Source organism: Pseudochaenichthys georgianus, chromosome 13 (assembly GCF_902827115.2).
Source record: "Pseudochaenichthys georgianus chromosome 13, fPseGeo1.2, whole genome shotgun sequence".
Taxonomy (NCBI): domain Eukaryota; kingdom Metazoa; phylum Chordata; class Actinopteri; order Perciformes; family Channichthyidae; genus Pseudochaenichthys; species Pseudochaenichthys georgianus.
The window spans coordinates 32,726,132-32,738,868 of record NC_047515.1 but is presented as its reverse complement, the minus strand read 5'-3'; the positions used below and the strand labels follow the sequence as shown (position 1 = coordinate 32,738,868).

Below are 12,737 nucleotides of genomic sequence, written 5' to 3'. Positions count from 1 at the left end.
TCAAAGTATTGGTCTTGACTTGGTCTTGACCTCTCAAAGTATTGGTCTTGACTTGGTCTTGACCTCTTAAAGTCTTGGTCTTGTCTTGGTCTTGCTAAATGACGGACTTTGTCTTGACTTGGTCTTGACTTGGTCTTGACTTGGTCTTGACTTGGTCTTGATTTGGTCTTGACCTCTTAAAGTCTTGGTCTTGTCTTGGTCTTGCTAAATTACGGTCTTGGTCTTGACTTGGTCTTGACTTGGTCTTGACCTCTTAAAGTCTTGGTCTTGTCTTGGTCTTAGTAAACTCCGGTCTTGGTCATGACTTGGTCTTGACTTGGTCTTGACTTGGTCTTGACCTCTCAATGTCTTGGTCTTGACTTGGTCTTGACCTCTTAAAGTTTTGGTCTTGTCTTGGTCTTGGTAAACTCCGGTCTTGGTCATGACTTGGTCTCAGTTCAGGTGGTTTTGACTACAACACTATGAAACAAAACATCAGTAGCAAGTGGTGCATGAAGTATTCCAATCTTTAAGTAAAAGTACCAAATAAACCAACAAAAAATTCAGACATTAAAAGTAAGAAAGACACAAATGAAAGCTCCTTCTTATTTACAAGTACAGATTATCGTCAAAATGTACTTAAAGTTATAATCCATAAGATTTTTGATTTGCGGACACCTGTGCTTACAGCTGGCAACACCACTGAAAAAGCAGCAATGAAAAATTGTAAAACTGGGTTGGACTTCTTGGAAATCTTGAGGATTTTAACTTTAAAGTATCGAAAATGAAAATAATTTGGAGGAAATTATGTATCACAATATTAGATGAATACTGGTACATTTTACTGTAGCTGATCAAGGCTGAGTTTGAACTATACTGTCATAGGCAGTGTTGCAGTATAATATTTTTCAAACACTTTTCTCCAAATCCAAATTGGTGAAACATTGGATGATTAGACATATTTGAGCTGTGTAAAATATTTTAAAAAACCGTCTTACGGGTTTTAGAGGGGACCTTATTTTTGTGGAGGTGTGAACAGCTTTCTTGACACCAGAAACGTGACACGGTGTTACTTGTAAGTAGACTTTTTTATAAGAGGCCCACAAACCAAACATGGTGAGAGCAATGGTGTTAAACTTAAACATGTGTGGTAAAATGTAAATCTCAAAAGCGACAAGTCACACTTGACAAATAAATATAGGGCATTCAAAAGCTTGGTGATAACGTCTGTACATTTTTGGCGAAATAAATATTGTACCTAACTGAACCTGTATAATGGTAGAAGAGCTCACCTGAGTTAACCCTTGTGTGGTGTTCATATTTTTGTTACTCAGTGTTCGTGGGTCTGGTTAAAGTACTCAACAGATGTTTACTTAATATTTGCTTTTTACATTTCTTACATATAAACATTACATTAATGAATTAAAGTGCTACTTGTTTTTTTGCCCGCAGACCGGCTGGTCCTGTGGCTCGTCTTTTTTTTGTAACTAGCTGATGCTCAATCTCATCCTCTTCTTCAAAGTCACTGTCAGACTCAGAAGTCTCAGAAATGTGATCTTCACATTCTGAAACCTCTTCCTCTTCTTCTTCTTCTTCATCATCATCATCATCATCATCATCATCATCATCATCATCATCATCATCATCATCAGCATCATCATCATCAAATGATTCTCTCTCTTCCAGAATCATTTGCAAGGCCCTCTGAGCAGAGAATCTTTTGGCCATCTTGATCAGCTGTGATAAGGACTCAAACTGGCGAAGCTTTATTTATTGTGTCTTGCCCCAAATTTGCAGCTGGGGTAGAGTGTGAAAAAAATAAAGATTGGTTCCCGCCGCAAGACATAATGCGGGAATGTGAGAGCAGACAGGTGTCAGTGCTTGAATTCATCAACAATGTTGCAACCTTGTGCGGGAATGGCAGGGGCAGAAACACAAAAGTCTCACACACACACAAACACACAAACACACAAACACACAAACACAAACACACACAAGGCCCAGACAGGTGCACAGGACCTAAAATGTCCACACTGTTGGAGTGACCCGAACACCCTGTATGTAATGTAAATGTGTAGGGGGGGGGGGGGGGGGTCATTGAAAATGTGTTCTGATATATGTTCTTCATAGAAAATGAGCCAAGGCCATGAGTGTGGGTTTGAAAAAACAATTTATCATATCATTGTTCTTTAGCTAATTAATGAAAACGGGTCCCACAGACCTGAATACCATACAAGGGTTAAAGGGGCCCTATTGTGCTCATTTACAGGTTCATTTGTGTACTTAGCGCCTCCACTGTGTCACGTCTCCATGCTTAATGTTCAAAAAGGTCTTTCTTTTTCTCATAGTGCCAGTACTGCAGCAGCTCTTTTCCCCCTCTTTCTCAGAGCCCAGTCTGCTCCGATTGGTTAACATTGATTAGGGATGTCACTTTTTTACAGAAGTAAACATAGGCGTCCAATCGAGGTGTTACAGGCAGGGGGGGGGAGTATGTGGGAGAGAAACCCCCTCAGGAGGGAACTTTGAGATTGTAGCCTTTGTAGACCATGAACATGCACAAAAACCTATATAACACAGTACAAGAAAGGGAATGCCCCAAAAAGCATAATAAGGCCTCTTTACTTTGTTACTTTCTAACACCAACATGACAAGACCACACTTTTGTTCTTAATTTTTTTTTATTTTGCAATGTCACTTTTGTTTCAATGAACATTTTCAAGCCGTACTTACAGTATGGAGAGAGGAAAACGTAAAAAAATGACAAACTATTTCAATTAAAATCTTATCAAAATAAGAAGAGAGTCTGAGAAACACCTGACTAAGACATACAGTGCCATTCAGGTCTATAAAGAGCAATATCTTACAGGCGTAGTTAATATAAATGTTGAGTGGAAAGCTATAACAGCATCATTCAGAGCAAATTACATGAGGGTAATACTTTTCCCTTCTGCAGATGTAAGCTTTTAATGGGGGGGGGAGGTTGACCAGAGCCCCTTCTATCTTCTGTGGTTCAGCTCATCATACGTGTCCCTCTGGCGAGGTTTCAGATCCTGAGGAAGGAACGGCAGAGTAAAGAATGAGAAGGGACAAAGACAAAGGTGTCTTTCATCATTTCATTCAATAACATGTTAATTGACATCCTTGTACATTTCAGATTACCTGGTAAAGATCATGGGATGCCCCCCCTCTGGCAGCATTTGGAACAAGATGCTGTCTGTCAGAGCCTGGGGATGAATGTATTGATACTATTAATATAAACAATTAACAAGTGACAAACAGATGTTCATCTAAATCAAGTTTTGTTATAAGGTGTATTTGTGTCATTTAACACATTGATATGTTTGTGATATAAAGTCAATATACTGCTATCTGTTTGTACCGTTACTGAAGTTATTCATTTGTAAATTCAGGACATTTACTTTGACAGACAGACAGACAGACAGACAGACAGACAGACAGACAGACATACACACCCACACACACAGACAGACAGACAGACAGACAGACAGACAGACAGACAGACAGACAGACAGACAGACAGACAGACAGACAGACAGACAGACAGACAGACAGACAGACAGACAGACAGACAGACAGACAGACAGACAGACAGACAGACAGACAGACAGACAGACAGACAGACAGACAGACAGACAGACAGACACACACACACACACACACACACACACACACACACACACACACACACACACACACACACACACACACACACACACACACACACACACACACACACAGACAGACAGGCAGACAGACAGACAGACAGACAGACAGACAGGCAGGCAGGCAGGCAGGCAGGCAGGCAGGCAGGCAGGCAGGCAGGCAGGCAGGCAGGCAGGCAGACAGACAGACAGACAGACAGACAGACAGACAGACAGACAGACAGACAGACAGACAGACAGACAGACAGACAGACAGACAGACAGAGATAGTTTACTTTTCTTGACAGAGGTAGTTGGACCAATCTGAGTCTTAGATGCAATGATATAGACTGCCACTCCTATCACGATCGTAGCCACCACGTCTCCAATAGCTAATCCCATTATTGTGCCCATGTCAAACTCCACGCAGTTGTCACAGGCTGGACAAACACACAAAGAGAAAAAAAAATAAGATAAATTGAAGAGTGATTAATGTCAAGAAATACTGCAAAAACACAGCTGAAGCAGCCTTACAAGTAGAAAAGGGGACAGAAAACATACAAAATGTGATGAAGTACTTACTCCGAAATTTCACATAGATTTTTGTTTTGTTACATTCATACTCTCCGGTGTGCTCATCCTTGTATTTCAAAGAATTTCCTACTTTCTGGTCATTTTTTGTTAGATCAACGGCGGCACCACAGGAAACCTTAATCCCATCAGAGAGACTTTCGACTTTTATCGCACCGGCTGTTTAGGAAAAACTGATTTTAATATAATTTGTATTTATTTATTATCTTCATTACAACTGACAGGGGCTGTGGGAGACATTTGGAAAAACACATGAGGTAATTAACTTTAATGAAAAACTCTAAATAATAAAATTGTACTTTTTTTAATCTAAAATAATCTGAAAAATTGCCTACCTGTCAGCGTCCAAAGCAGCAGCAAACATGCAGGTACAACTAAATGACTTTGCATTGTGTGTTCCTCTGAGTTCTGCTGATGACAGAAGGAAATAGTTAGATGTGAGTGAGAGAAAGCATGCAACAGAAAACAGGAACTGCGCCATTTTCTGATCTCTGTCATCCATTTTATTCGAATTATTGTAACAAATAACTGATGATAAAAAAACATATAGGGTGCTACCGCAAGAGATTATTTTTGTTAATCTATAATACAAATTCTGACTTGGCTTAAATTAATATTACCGAACTACATTGTAAAATGTGTTCCCTTTAACATAGACATAGCCGGAAATGAGTTGAAACATACATTATTAGAAATATTAGAAAGCAAATACAGGACATTTGAAAAGAAAAGGTACAGACCTTGAAATAAAGTTGTGCCGTGTCCCTGCTGCTGAAGCATCCAGTTTCTGTCTGTCGAAGTGTGTGTGTGTGTGTGTGTGTGTGTGTGTGTGTGTGTGTGTGTGTGTGTGTGTGTGTGTGTGTGTGTGTGTGTGTGTGTGTGTGTGTGTGTGTGTGTGTGTGTGTGTGTGTGTGTGTGTGTGTGTGTGTGTGTGTGTGTGTGTGTGTGTGTGTGTGTGTGTGTATGTGTGTGTGTGTGTGTGTGTGTGTGTGTGTGTGTGTAGGAAGTGAGTTTGATCGGTTTATTTTCCGTCTCAGTCTTTGTTGACTTCTACATCTGTAGGACTCCATGTCTCTATGAGTTCCAGCATATGCAACAGCACACATTTACTCAAGTACTTCCACCAGGGTTGGAAATAAACAAGTAATGCTTAAACCACCAGCTTAAGAAATTAAGAAATATACATAATCTATTTTGTTTAGCAGGAGAAAAACAAAAAGTTAGTATTTCTTCTACTCCACCAGAATTCAGAGGGAACATTGTCGTGCTTATACAATTAAAAATGTTTGAAATCTGCAGTTTCTAGTCAATTTACAAACTACAATTTTTACAATAAAAAATGTGATGAGCTTTTATCATAAAATGCACAATATAAAAGAATAAACTACTCAAAAAACAATATATGGCAAGCTTAAAAAAGCTCAGAATTGACTAACTGCAACAAAAAACTGCCACCTATATATTATTGCACCAGTCTCAATAATCGTATGATATAATATAAAATGATCGGACATGAGACATGTATTTTTGTTATTTGCTTACACTTACGACCTTGCACTTGTGTCACTCAAGTAGTGCACGACTTTTACAGCAACTTTCAGTCAAAATAATTATCTGAATATTGAATTCATTTCAATTCATTCATTTAAACCATTTTCTATGTTTGGGGAATTTAAAGTTATCACAATTATGGAAACTTGTGATTAATTAAAACATTTAAGCATCTTCTCAAAGCGGCTTCGACAACACGTCCTGAGTGAGGAGAATAAAGTCACTGCCAGCCATGTATAAACTGAAATGACAGATCAGTAAACTCTGCTTGCTACTGGCTTCTGAAGGTTTGTGGAGCAGCTGCATCTGCTAAAACAAAGACACAAACACAAACATGTGTGTTGAGATAAATATTTGAAATCCCTGTTTGTCCCGCTGCGTGAGACAGACTACGTTCCCTGTTCAGCATAGAAGAAGAAGCAGCAGAGAGAGCCAAGAGATGCTCCCACAACACAACGCTGCTTCCTGTCAGAAGCAAAGCCACAACAACCTGACCTAGAGCTAACACCTGGCGCGCACACACACACACACACACACACACACACACACACACACACACACACACACACACACAAAGACATGCATATTCTTTCTCTTGCACCTGCTATTGTAAAGAAAAAAGAAAGCAATGTGTAATTTTCGTTCTTAACCGAATGCAACCATGCTTTCATTATCACGCAACACACACTCATTTCTAGCACCATATCAAAAACACACATCACCCTCATCACAAGTCCTCCATGTTTTCCCGCTTGTAACGCAACTTAGAGCGCCCCCTGGTGAGTCTCAGCAAAACCCCAAGCCTAGCATTTACTTCATACAATATCTTTATTAGACGTCCTCTTTTATACACATATACATATGCATACAAATATACAGTACAGTACATGACATGTTACATGTCCATATACAAATACATTCTCCATAAATATGTTCCATCTTATTTAGAGATTATTGGTCAGTTTGTAAAATCTCACTACATTATATTATCTCAGGACATTCTGGTGTTAGCATAGAACAATTAATGCATTCAGAGGGGAGGAGGACATCATAGACATGTGGTTACAGGAGGAAACATGTTGAAACATACAGGGCATGTATAATTTTATGTAGTTTTTAAACTTTGCAATGTTAAGACAACACATCAGAAGTGTATGGACCAGAGCTCTCGGTTCAGAGAGATTACAACAACATCCAGTTTAGTTTTGTGAACCTTAAATTCAAGTTATTTGATAAACTTGAGTAACTGTGTTGGTACGGTATGTGATACACAAAGATAGTTTCTGATGATTGGTTGAATGACTGGCAGTTGCTATGGGTTTCCTCTTGGACAGCTGCATCGTTAGACATAGTTATGCATGCATGTAAAGTATTTGTGCGTCTGTGTGTGCGTCTGTGTGTGCGTCTGTGTGTGCGTCTGTGTGTGTGTGTGAGGTCAGTCAGAGCCAGATCTCCTCACTGCTTGTGCTGTTCACCTTATAGATGTAGCCCACCATCGGATATCTTGCAAAACCTGGAAATCATGGAGAGAAGGGGGGAAGCATTCAGAGTGAGCACAACAAAATAAAAGCACTCACCGCCGTGTCTCCATGCAGAATGTGGAGTATTAATGATGAAAAATGCAACAGTAGTGTTGAGCTGTATTTCCCTGACCTCTGGCGGCGTAGGTTAAAGACAGATCTTCCTCCTCCTCTTCCTCTTTCTTCTTCCCTTCCACACCGTTCTGCTGGGCGGCCTCTCGGGCTTCCATAAGTGCTGCAAGGATGGAGGACACATCAAAATGCACGAGAGATACATCGCTGAGTTTGGAGGGATAGTTTTAGGGAAACTTACTGCAAGATAAATAAGAGGTTTGCTACTACTTTTCTTGGGATTAGTATCGATATCTTAATCTAACTCTGGGCAAGTAAGTATAATTTACAAAATGTCAAACCATTTAGCAGTGACAGCTTTTATCCAGCCACTAGTGGAACCAAATGTATTCTTCCTCACACCTATAATCCTCATGCGGTCATTTTAAAAACAAGACAATGTTGTTTGGACTTATTGCATCCTTTGAACATTGAATCTCATTTGTTGTTCCAGGTCACAATCAGATGCATAGCAGGCAACATAAGAATGGTTGAATACATGTTGAATTGAATGCTTGCCTGTCAAAAAAAAACATTGTTCATGTGTAGCTGAAATCCTATACAATTACTAAGAAACTCTATGAGCTATAACAAAAATGTTCCCTAGAAGAAAGCTCCATTTTGCCACATACCTCATAACAAGAATTGTGTCGCAATTCACACCGAAATGGGTTTGTCAGAAATGTTTGTGTTGTTGTCTACTTTTTTTTTTGCATGCATTGTAAGAGGATGAAGAACAAAGCAATGATTGTAAAGACACATGGATTATGTGTATTAAGTAGTAGCAATTGATTGACTGACGTTTTAATTGAGCAAGCTTTCAGCCTTTTGACCCTAACTTTCAGACTTGTGAGAAATTGATAAAAAACATACTGCTGTAGCATACCATCTCATGAGTTCACTGATTGTTATTATTTGAACAGTAAAACAATTTTAATGTTTCTAAAAAGGTATTATGTTATTATATATGTTGTATTCTACATATACAGATACTTAAATATATTAGTTGTTCCTGCCTGAGATGAAGTTTTAACTTACAAAGCTGTAATATGTACCTTTTCTCAAAGTGTTGAGGTCGTTGAGCTGCATGTTGGAAGGCAGAGACATGTTCTCTCTGGGGATGTTGGTCTTAACTTCTTTCTCTACCTTCAGATTGGCAGAGTCACTGTGGCTGAAATATGAAGGAGAGATATACAACTTGGATTAGACGTGATATTGGTCTACAGGATGGACATCAAATATTTATTAGAGCACAAATGTGCTTTCATGTGTGTTTCCCTTCCAAATACACTGATAATGCTGACAAAGGAATCATGAGATGAGATGGGAGGATAAGTGTGTAACTTATTGTAAACTATGCTAACCCCTCACTGGCTGTAGTTTCATATTTAGTGTACAGACCATAGACTAGACATGGGACTCAAGCCGTTGATCTTAAGCAAGTCACAAGTCATGTTCTTCTTTTGCAGGTCATTAGTTGAGGCAAGTCAAATCAAAAGTCAAGGCACTACCCCCCTAAATAAAAAATGTTAGAGGAACATTCAGCCACTTATTTCATCTTTTTCTTTATGGAAGAAAAGCCAAATGTCAGACCCCATATTTTGTTTTAATTACAATTAAGTTGGATTTAAATGGGGGTCAAAAAGAGACAGTGTCTACAATTACATATCTATTTAGTGGTTTTCCATCCATCTAGTTGCTTTGCTCTCCATTCTTATAATTTGATGTTGGTTCACACACATAGCCAATGACAGATTACTTTATTTACCTTTTCTTTGTCATCAAAATCTCCACTGGCTCATCTGTAACACAATACAAGGAAACGCATCATCAAGAGCAACGGACAATGCTCCAGACACACATTTGTCAACCTCTAAAAAAACAAAAGCAATCTTACCAAAGGATTTGCTCTTGTTTTTTTGCATAAGGCAGAGAACAATCAGACTGAGGATGAGGAGCGCCATGAAGGCCATGGCTCCCCCCGTCACTATTCCCAGCATGGGCACCTCCACACGAGACTGCAGGAACTCTGGAGAGAAAAGGAAAGAGCGTGACTGGAATAGTTTGACATTTTGGGGACTATGGGGGGTTATTTGTTCTCTTACAAAGAATATAAATAATATATATGATGAAGCTGCAGCTAAGGAAACAGTTAGCTTAGGCAAGGCAAGGCAAGTTTATTTATATAGCACCTTTCAACACAAGGCAATTCAAAGTGCTTTACAAAATGAAAGACATTAAGAGCATTAAGAAATATTATAAAATGGCATTTAAAAACATGAATAACAAAAGGTACATGAATTAAAGTTACAGTGCAGTGTGAGATACACACATCTGAAATGTTTAGGTCTGACTCTCAATCGTTGCTAACCGTTTAGCAGAAATAGTTTTATTTGACCTCACTTTCTTTCTACTTTCTTTTTTAACTTATCCTTCAGTCAATTCAAGTATTTCATGCTAAAACGAACCCCCCTTTTGAAAATGTTAATCTGCAACCCAATATTCTATGGATCCTGGCCATATTTGTGTAGTATATAAAATGAATTTGCTCCCAGACATTCATGTGGCTTGCTAGTTTGGGACCCCACCTGTAACCCCAATACACATAGGGGACTTTAACCATAGCATAGCATAAGACCTTGGTTTCCTTTCCCTTTCCTTTGATACCATCACTGACCTGCCAGAGTGAGGTTGCTCTGCACGGTTCCCACACTGTTGCTGACGTTCAGCGAGATATTCCCTGAGAGGCTCCCGAGTGTGACCTTCAGCGTGTGATTGGTCAGCCAGGGGTAGCTTCTGGAGTCCAGGATGAGGAAGTCGGAGGTGTTAGCCACCAGCTGGCCTGACTGGTCCATGAAGGTGATGGTGGCAGGCGGGTTGGACCGTACCAAGGCGAAGAGTACCAGGGAGAGCCCGGGGTCTGAGTTCTCACTGTAGTGGGCATTCAGTCTGAGGATCTCTGGCTGAACTGGGAGACGAAGGTAACAGTAACAACTTTATTCAGTGCATCATCAGAAAAGATCTTACAACAATATTTCCCACAGACTCACACTGGACATTGAGTGTGACCGTGGCGTTGTAGCTCTCTCCTGTCCTGGGGTTCGATGCGACACACACCAGCTCTCGGTCCCACTTCTTGGCCCGCAGAGAGAAGGTGCTGTTGAGATGGGTCCTCCGTCTCATGACCTCAGAATCCTCCTGCAGCTTCATCACCAGGCGCCTACGGGTGGGGGGTCGCTCCTTCTGCTGCTTCCCGTTCAGGTACCAGGTGAGCAGAGGAGGGGCTCGGGGATCCCAGCCGTCTGATTGGCAGTTGAACCAGTGAGTCATGTTTTCATGCAGGGTAACAGCCGCCTGGTGCTGCCCGTCAATTTTGAGGGCAGGCTCAATTTTACCTGCGAGAACCAGATAAGTGTTGGATATTTTGGATTATGTGGATAAAATAGAGAGTTGTTGGAAAAACATGACACATTTACACATTTTAACTTTTATCTGGCCTGACTGAAAAGGGTGTAAAAAGTCATGTATGACTTCATACTGTACTTATAGCAAAAGATTGCTCTGACAAATAGGACAAGTTAAAGGAATAGGTTGAAATGTTGGTAAAATATAGTTATTACTGGAAAAGTGTTACATGGACATATTGATACCACACCCAGATCTGAAGGTTAAATATTAAGCTACAACCAGTGTTAGCTTGGCTTAGCTCAAAGTCTTGAAGTATGGGTAAACAGCTGACATGGATTTGCCTGAATGGAATATTGCATCTAGATTACATACTATTTCACTTTTCATCTACACAAAAAGTAAAAGAGAAACACGTTTACAGGGGGGTTATCCAGAACAGAGCCAAACTAACTGTTTTTATCTCAATGACCAAACACGATCACCACTAAAATAAGTATCCTTGAGTAATTTTTGGTTGAATTCCAAAACATGCCATCATGTCAGTAAAAGCCTTACCTGTCCATGATAAGGCCAGTGTGTGAAGGAACACAACAGCAGAGCCTGATGCCCACCTTCTCACACACTTCATTCTGGCCCAACGGAGCAGCACACACACACACACACACACACACACACACACACACACAACTACCTGCAAGGAGGAGAAAGAACATGAGGGCCATTACTTGTCCATAATGGGGCTCCATCGATTATCCTGAATGACCACTCCGAGACGAATATCTCAAAACATAAAAACTATCTACATGGCGTAGTTCCACTGAGGGTGCATGAGGACAAAGGTGCTGGTTTGTGATTTGTGTGTATACCTAAAGACAAGTAAGTTGGTTATATATCTTTTGGTTAGCTCTGTTTTGCAGGCTAGCCTCATCATCACTACAAAACAAAACATCCACAGCCCTGCTTGGATCGACATTGATTGCAGTGAGTGCAGGGAATGAGTAATGTGCTTGCTTGCAATCTGGGTCATGTGATATGTGCACCTCAGACGATAGCAGGAACTGAGCCATTAATAAAAACATAAATAATCCTTCAGGTATGGAGACAACCAAGAATACCCTTTTTCATTATTAAAGGTGTTAGAGGTCTTTAACCTCAGGTTAAGGGAGCTGAGATTGCAATGCTAATCAATGCATGCGGCTAAACATTACATAGTAGATCTCTACATACTGCACTTGTAAGGCTGCATGCAGGCATTTCATGCAGATGTGCACACTTCAATGCAGAAAGAATGCCCTTTACAAAACAAGCACAGTATTACCTCAGCCCTTTGTGCAGACGCTGTTGTGATTCAGCCTGCTGGAGCTCCATGTCAGCGGAGGAGGAGAGGAGGGAGAGAGACGGATGGTGATAACAGCGAAGAGATGAGAGGCAGTCTTTCCTGACTCAGTAGCTTTCCCATTTGCATACACTCTTACACACACACACACACACACACACACACACACACACGGCTCTATGCAGGGCACAACAGCTCCAGTTGCAGCGTTCACTAGCTGGCAGAGGCTGTCTGACGTAGGCAGTCAGGAAGAGAAAGTGGGAAGGGAGGAGGGGAGGAGAGAGAAGGAGCAAGGAACTTAGGAGATGGAAAGAAGGAGGGAGGGAATGAAGGAAGGGAGAAAGGGAAAGAAGCAGAGGATGAAGAGAGAGAGGGACAGAGGAGAGTGGGCACTGAGTTGGGAGGGGAAAAGAGACGATGTGGGAGAGGAGAGGATGCACAAGCTAGAAGACAAGAGGAGAAGCTCTGTCCAAAACATCAATCTGTAATCATTTACAACACAACATTATGGTGGATTGAGGACAGTTAAGTGTCAGGTTAAAGGGATACACATTAGTCCCTGTCATCAGGCATGGCAAA

The 12,737-nt window shown here is 40.6% G+C and overlaps 2 protein-coding genes across 3 annotated transcripts; both read right to left on the bottom strand.

Annotated features, from left to right (window-relative positions):
• Positions 1–2,638: 2,638 nt before the first annotated feature.
• On the bottom strand, positions 2,639–5,050 carry LOC117457664 (T-cell surface glycoprotein CD3 gamma chain-like). Of its 2 annotated transcripts, none has more exons than XM_034097858.2 (6): positions 4,973–5,050; positions 4,568–4,640; positions 4,224–4,391; positions 3,938–4,081; positions 3,139–3,203; positions 2,639–3,029 (listed from the first exon to the last, which is right to left on the bottom strand). In XM_034097858.2, exons 2-6 carry the CDS (start codon positions 4,620–4,622, stop codon positions 2,976–2,978), a joined length of 486 nt encoding a protein of 161 aa, XP_033953749.1. In that variant the 5' UTR covers positions 4,623–4,640; positions 4,973–5,050; the 3' UTR covers positions 2,639–2,975. The 2 variants fall into 2 exon arrangements, with proteins under 2 accessions (XP_033953749.1, XP_033953750.1); XM_034097859.2 differs by having other exon boundaries at positions 4,568–4,643; positions 4,973–5,040.
• Positions 5,051–6,619: 1,569 nt separating this feature from the next.
• LOC117457672 (transmembrane protein 25) lies at positions 6,620–12,525 on the bottom strand. Its single transcript, XM_034097868.2, has 9 exons — positions 12,141–12,525; positions 11,378–11,513; positions 10,465–10,809; positions 10,092–10,382; positions 9,312–9,443; positions 9,183–9,216; positions 8,470–8,585; positions 7,437–7,538; positions 6,620–7,296 (listed from the first exon to the last, which is right to left on the bottom strand). The coding sequence occupies exons 2-9, from the start codon at positions 11,448–11,450 to the stop codon at positions 7,223–7,225; spliced, it is 1,167 nt and encodes a 388-aa protein (XP_033953759.1). The 5' UTR covers positions 11,451–11,513; positions 12,141–12,525; the 3' UTR covers positions 6,620–7,222.
• Between the last annotated feature and the right edge of the window lie 212 nt (positions 12,526–12,737).

Coding starts and splice junctions, on each gene's coding strand:
- LOC117457672 (XM_034097868.2), bottom strand. CDS start 11,450: ATGAAGTGTGTGAGAAGGTGGGCATCAGGCTCTGCTGTTGTGTTCCTT. Junction 10,810..11,377: donor ACTGGCCTTATCATGGACAG/GTAAGGCTTTTA, acceptor TGGTTCTCGCAG/GTAAAATTGAGCCTGCCCTC. Junction 7,539..8,469: donor CCTCAACACTTTGAGAAAAG/GTACATATTACA, acceptor CCATCCTTGCAG/CACTTATGGAAGCCCGAGAG.
- LOC117457664 (XM_034097858.2), bottom strand. CDS start 4,622: ATGCAAAGTCATTTAGTTGTACCTGCATGTTTGCTGCTGCTTTGGACG. Junction 4,392..4,567: donor GCTGCTTTGGACGCTGACAG/GTAGGCAATTTT, acceptor TTTCCTAAACAG/CCGGTGCGATAAAAGTCGAA. Junction 3,204..3,937: donor AACTACCTCTGTCAAGAAAA/GTAAACTATCTC, acceptor ATTCATCCCCAG/GCTCTGACAGACAGCATCTT.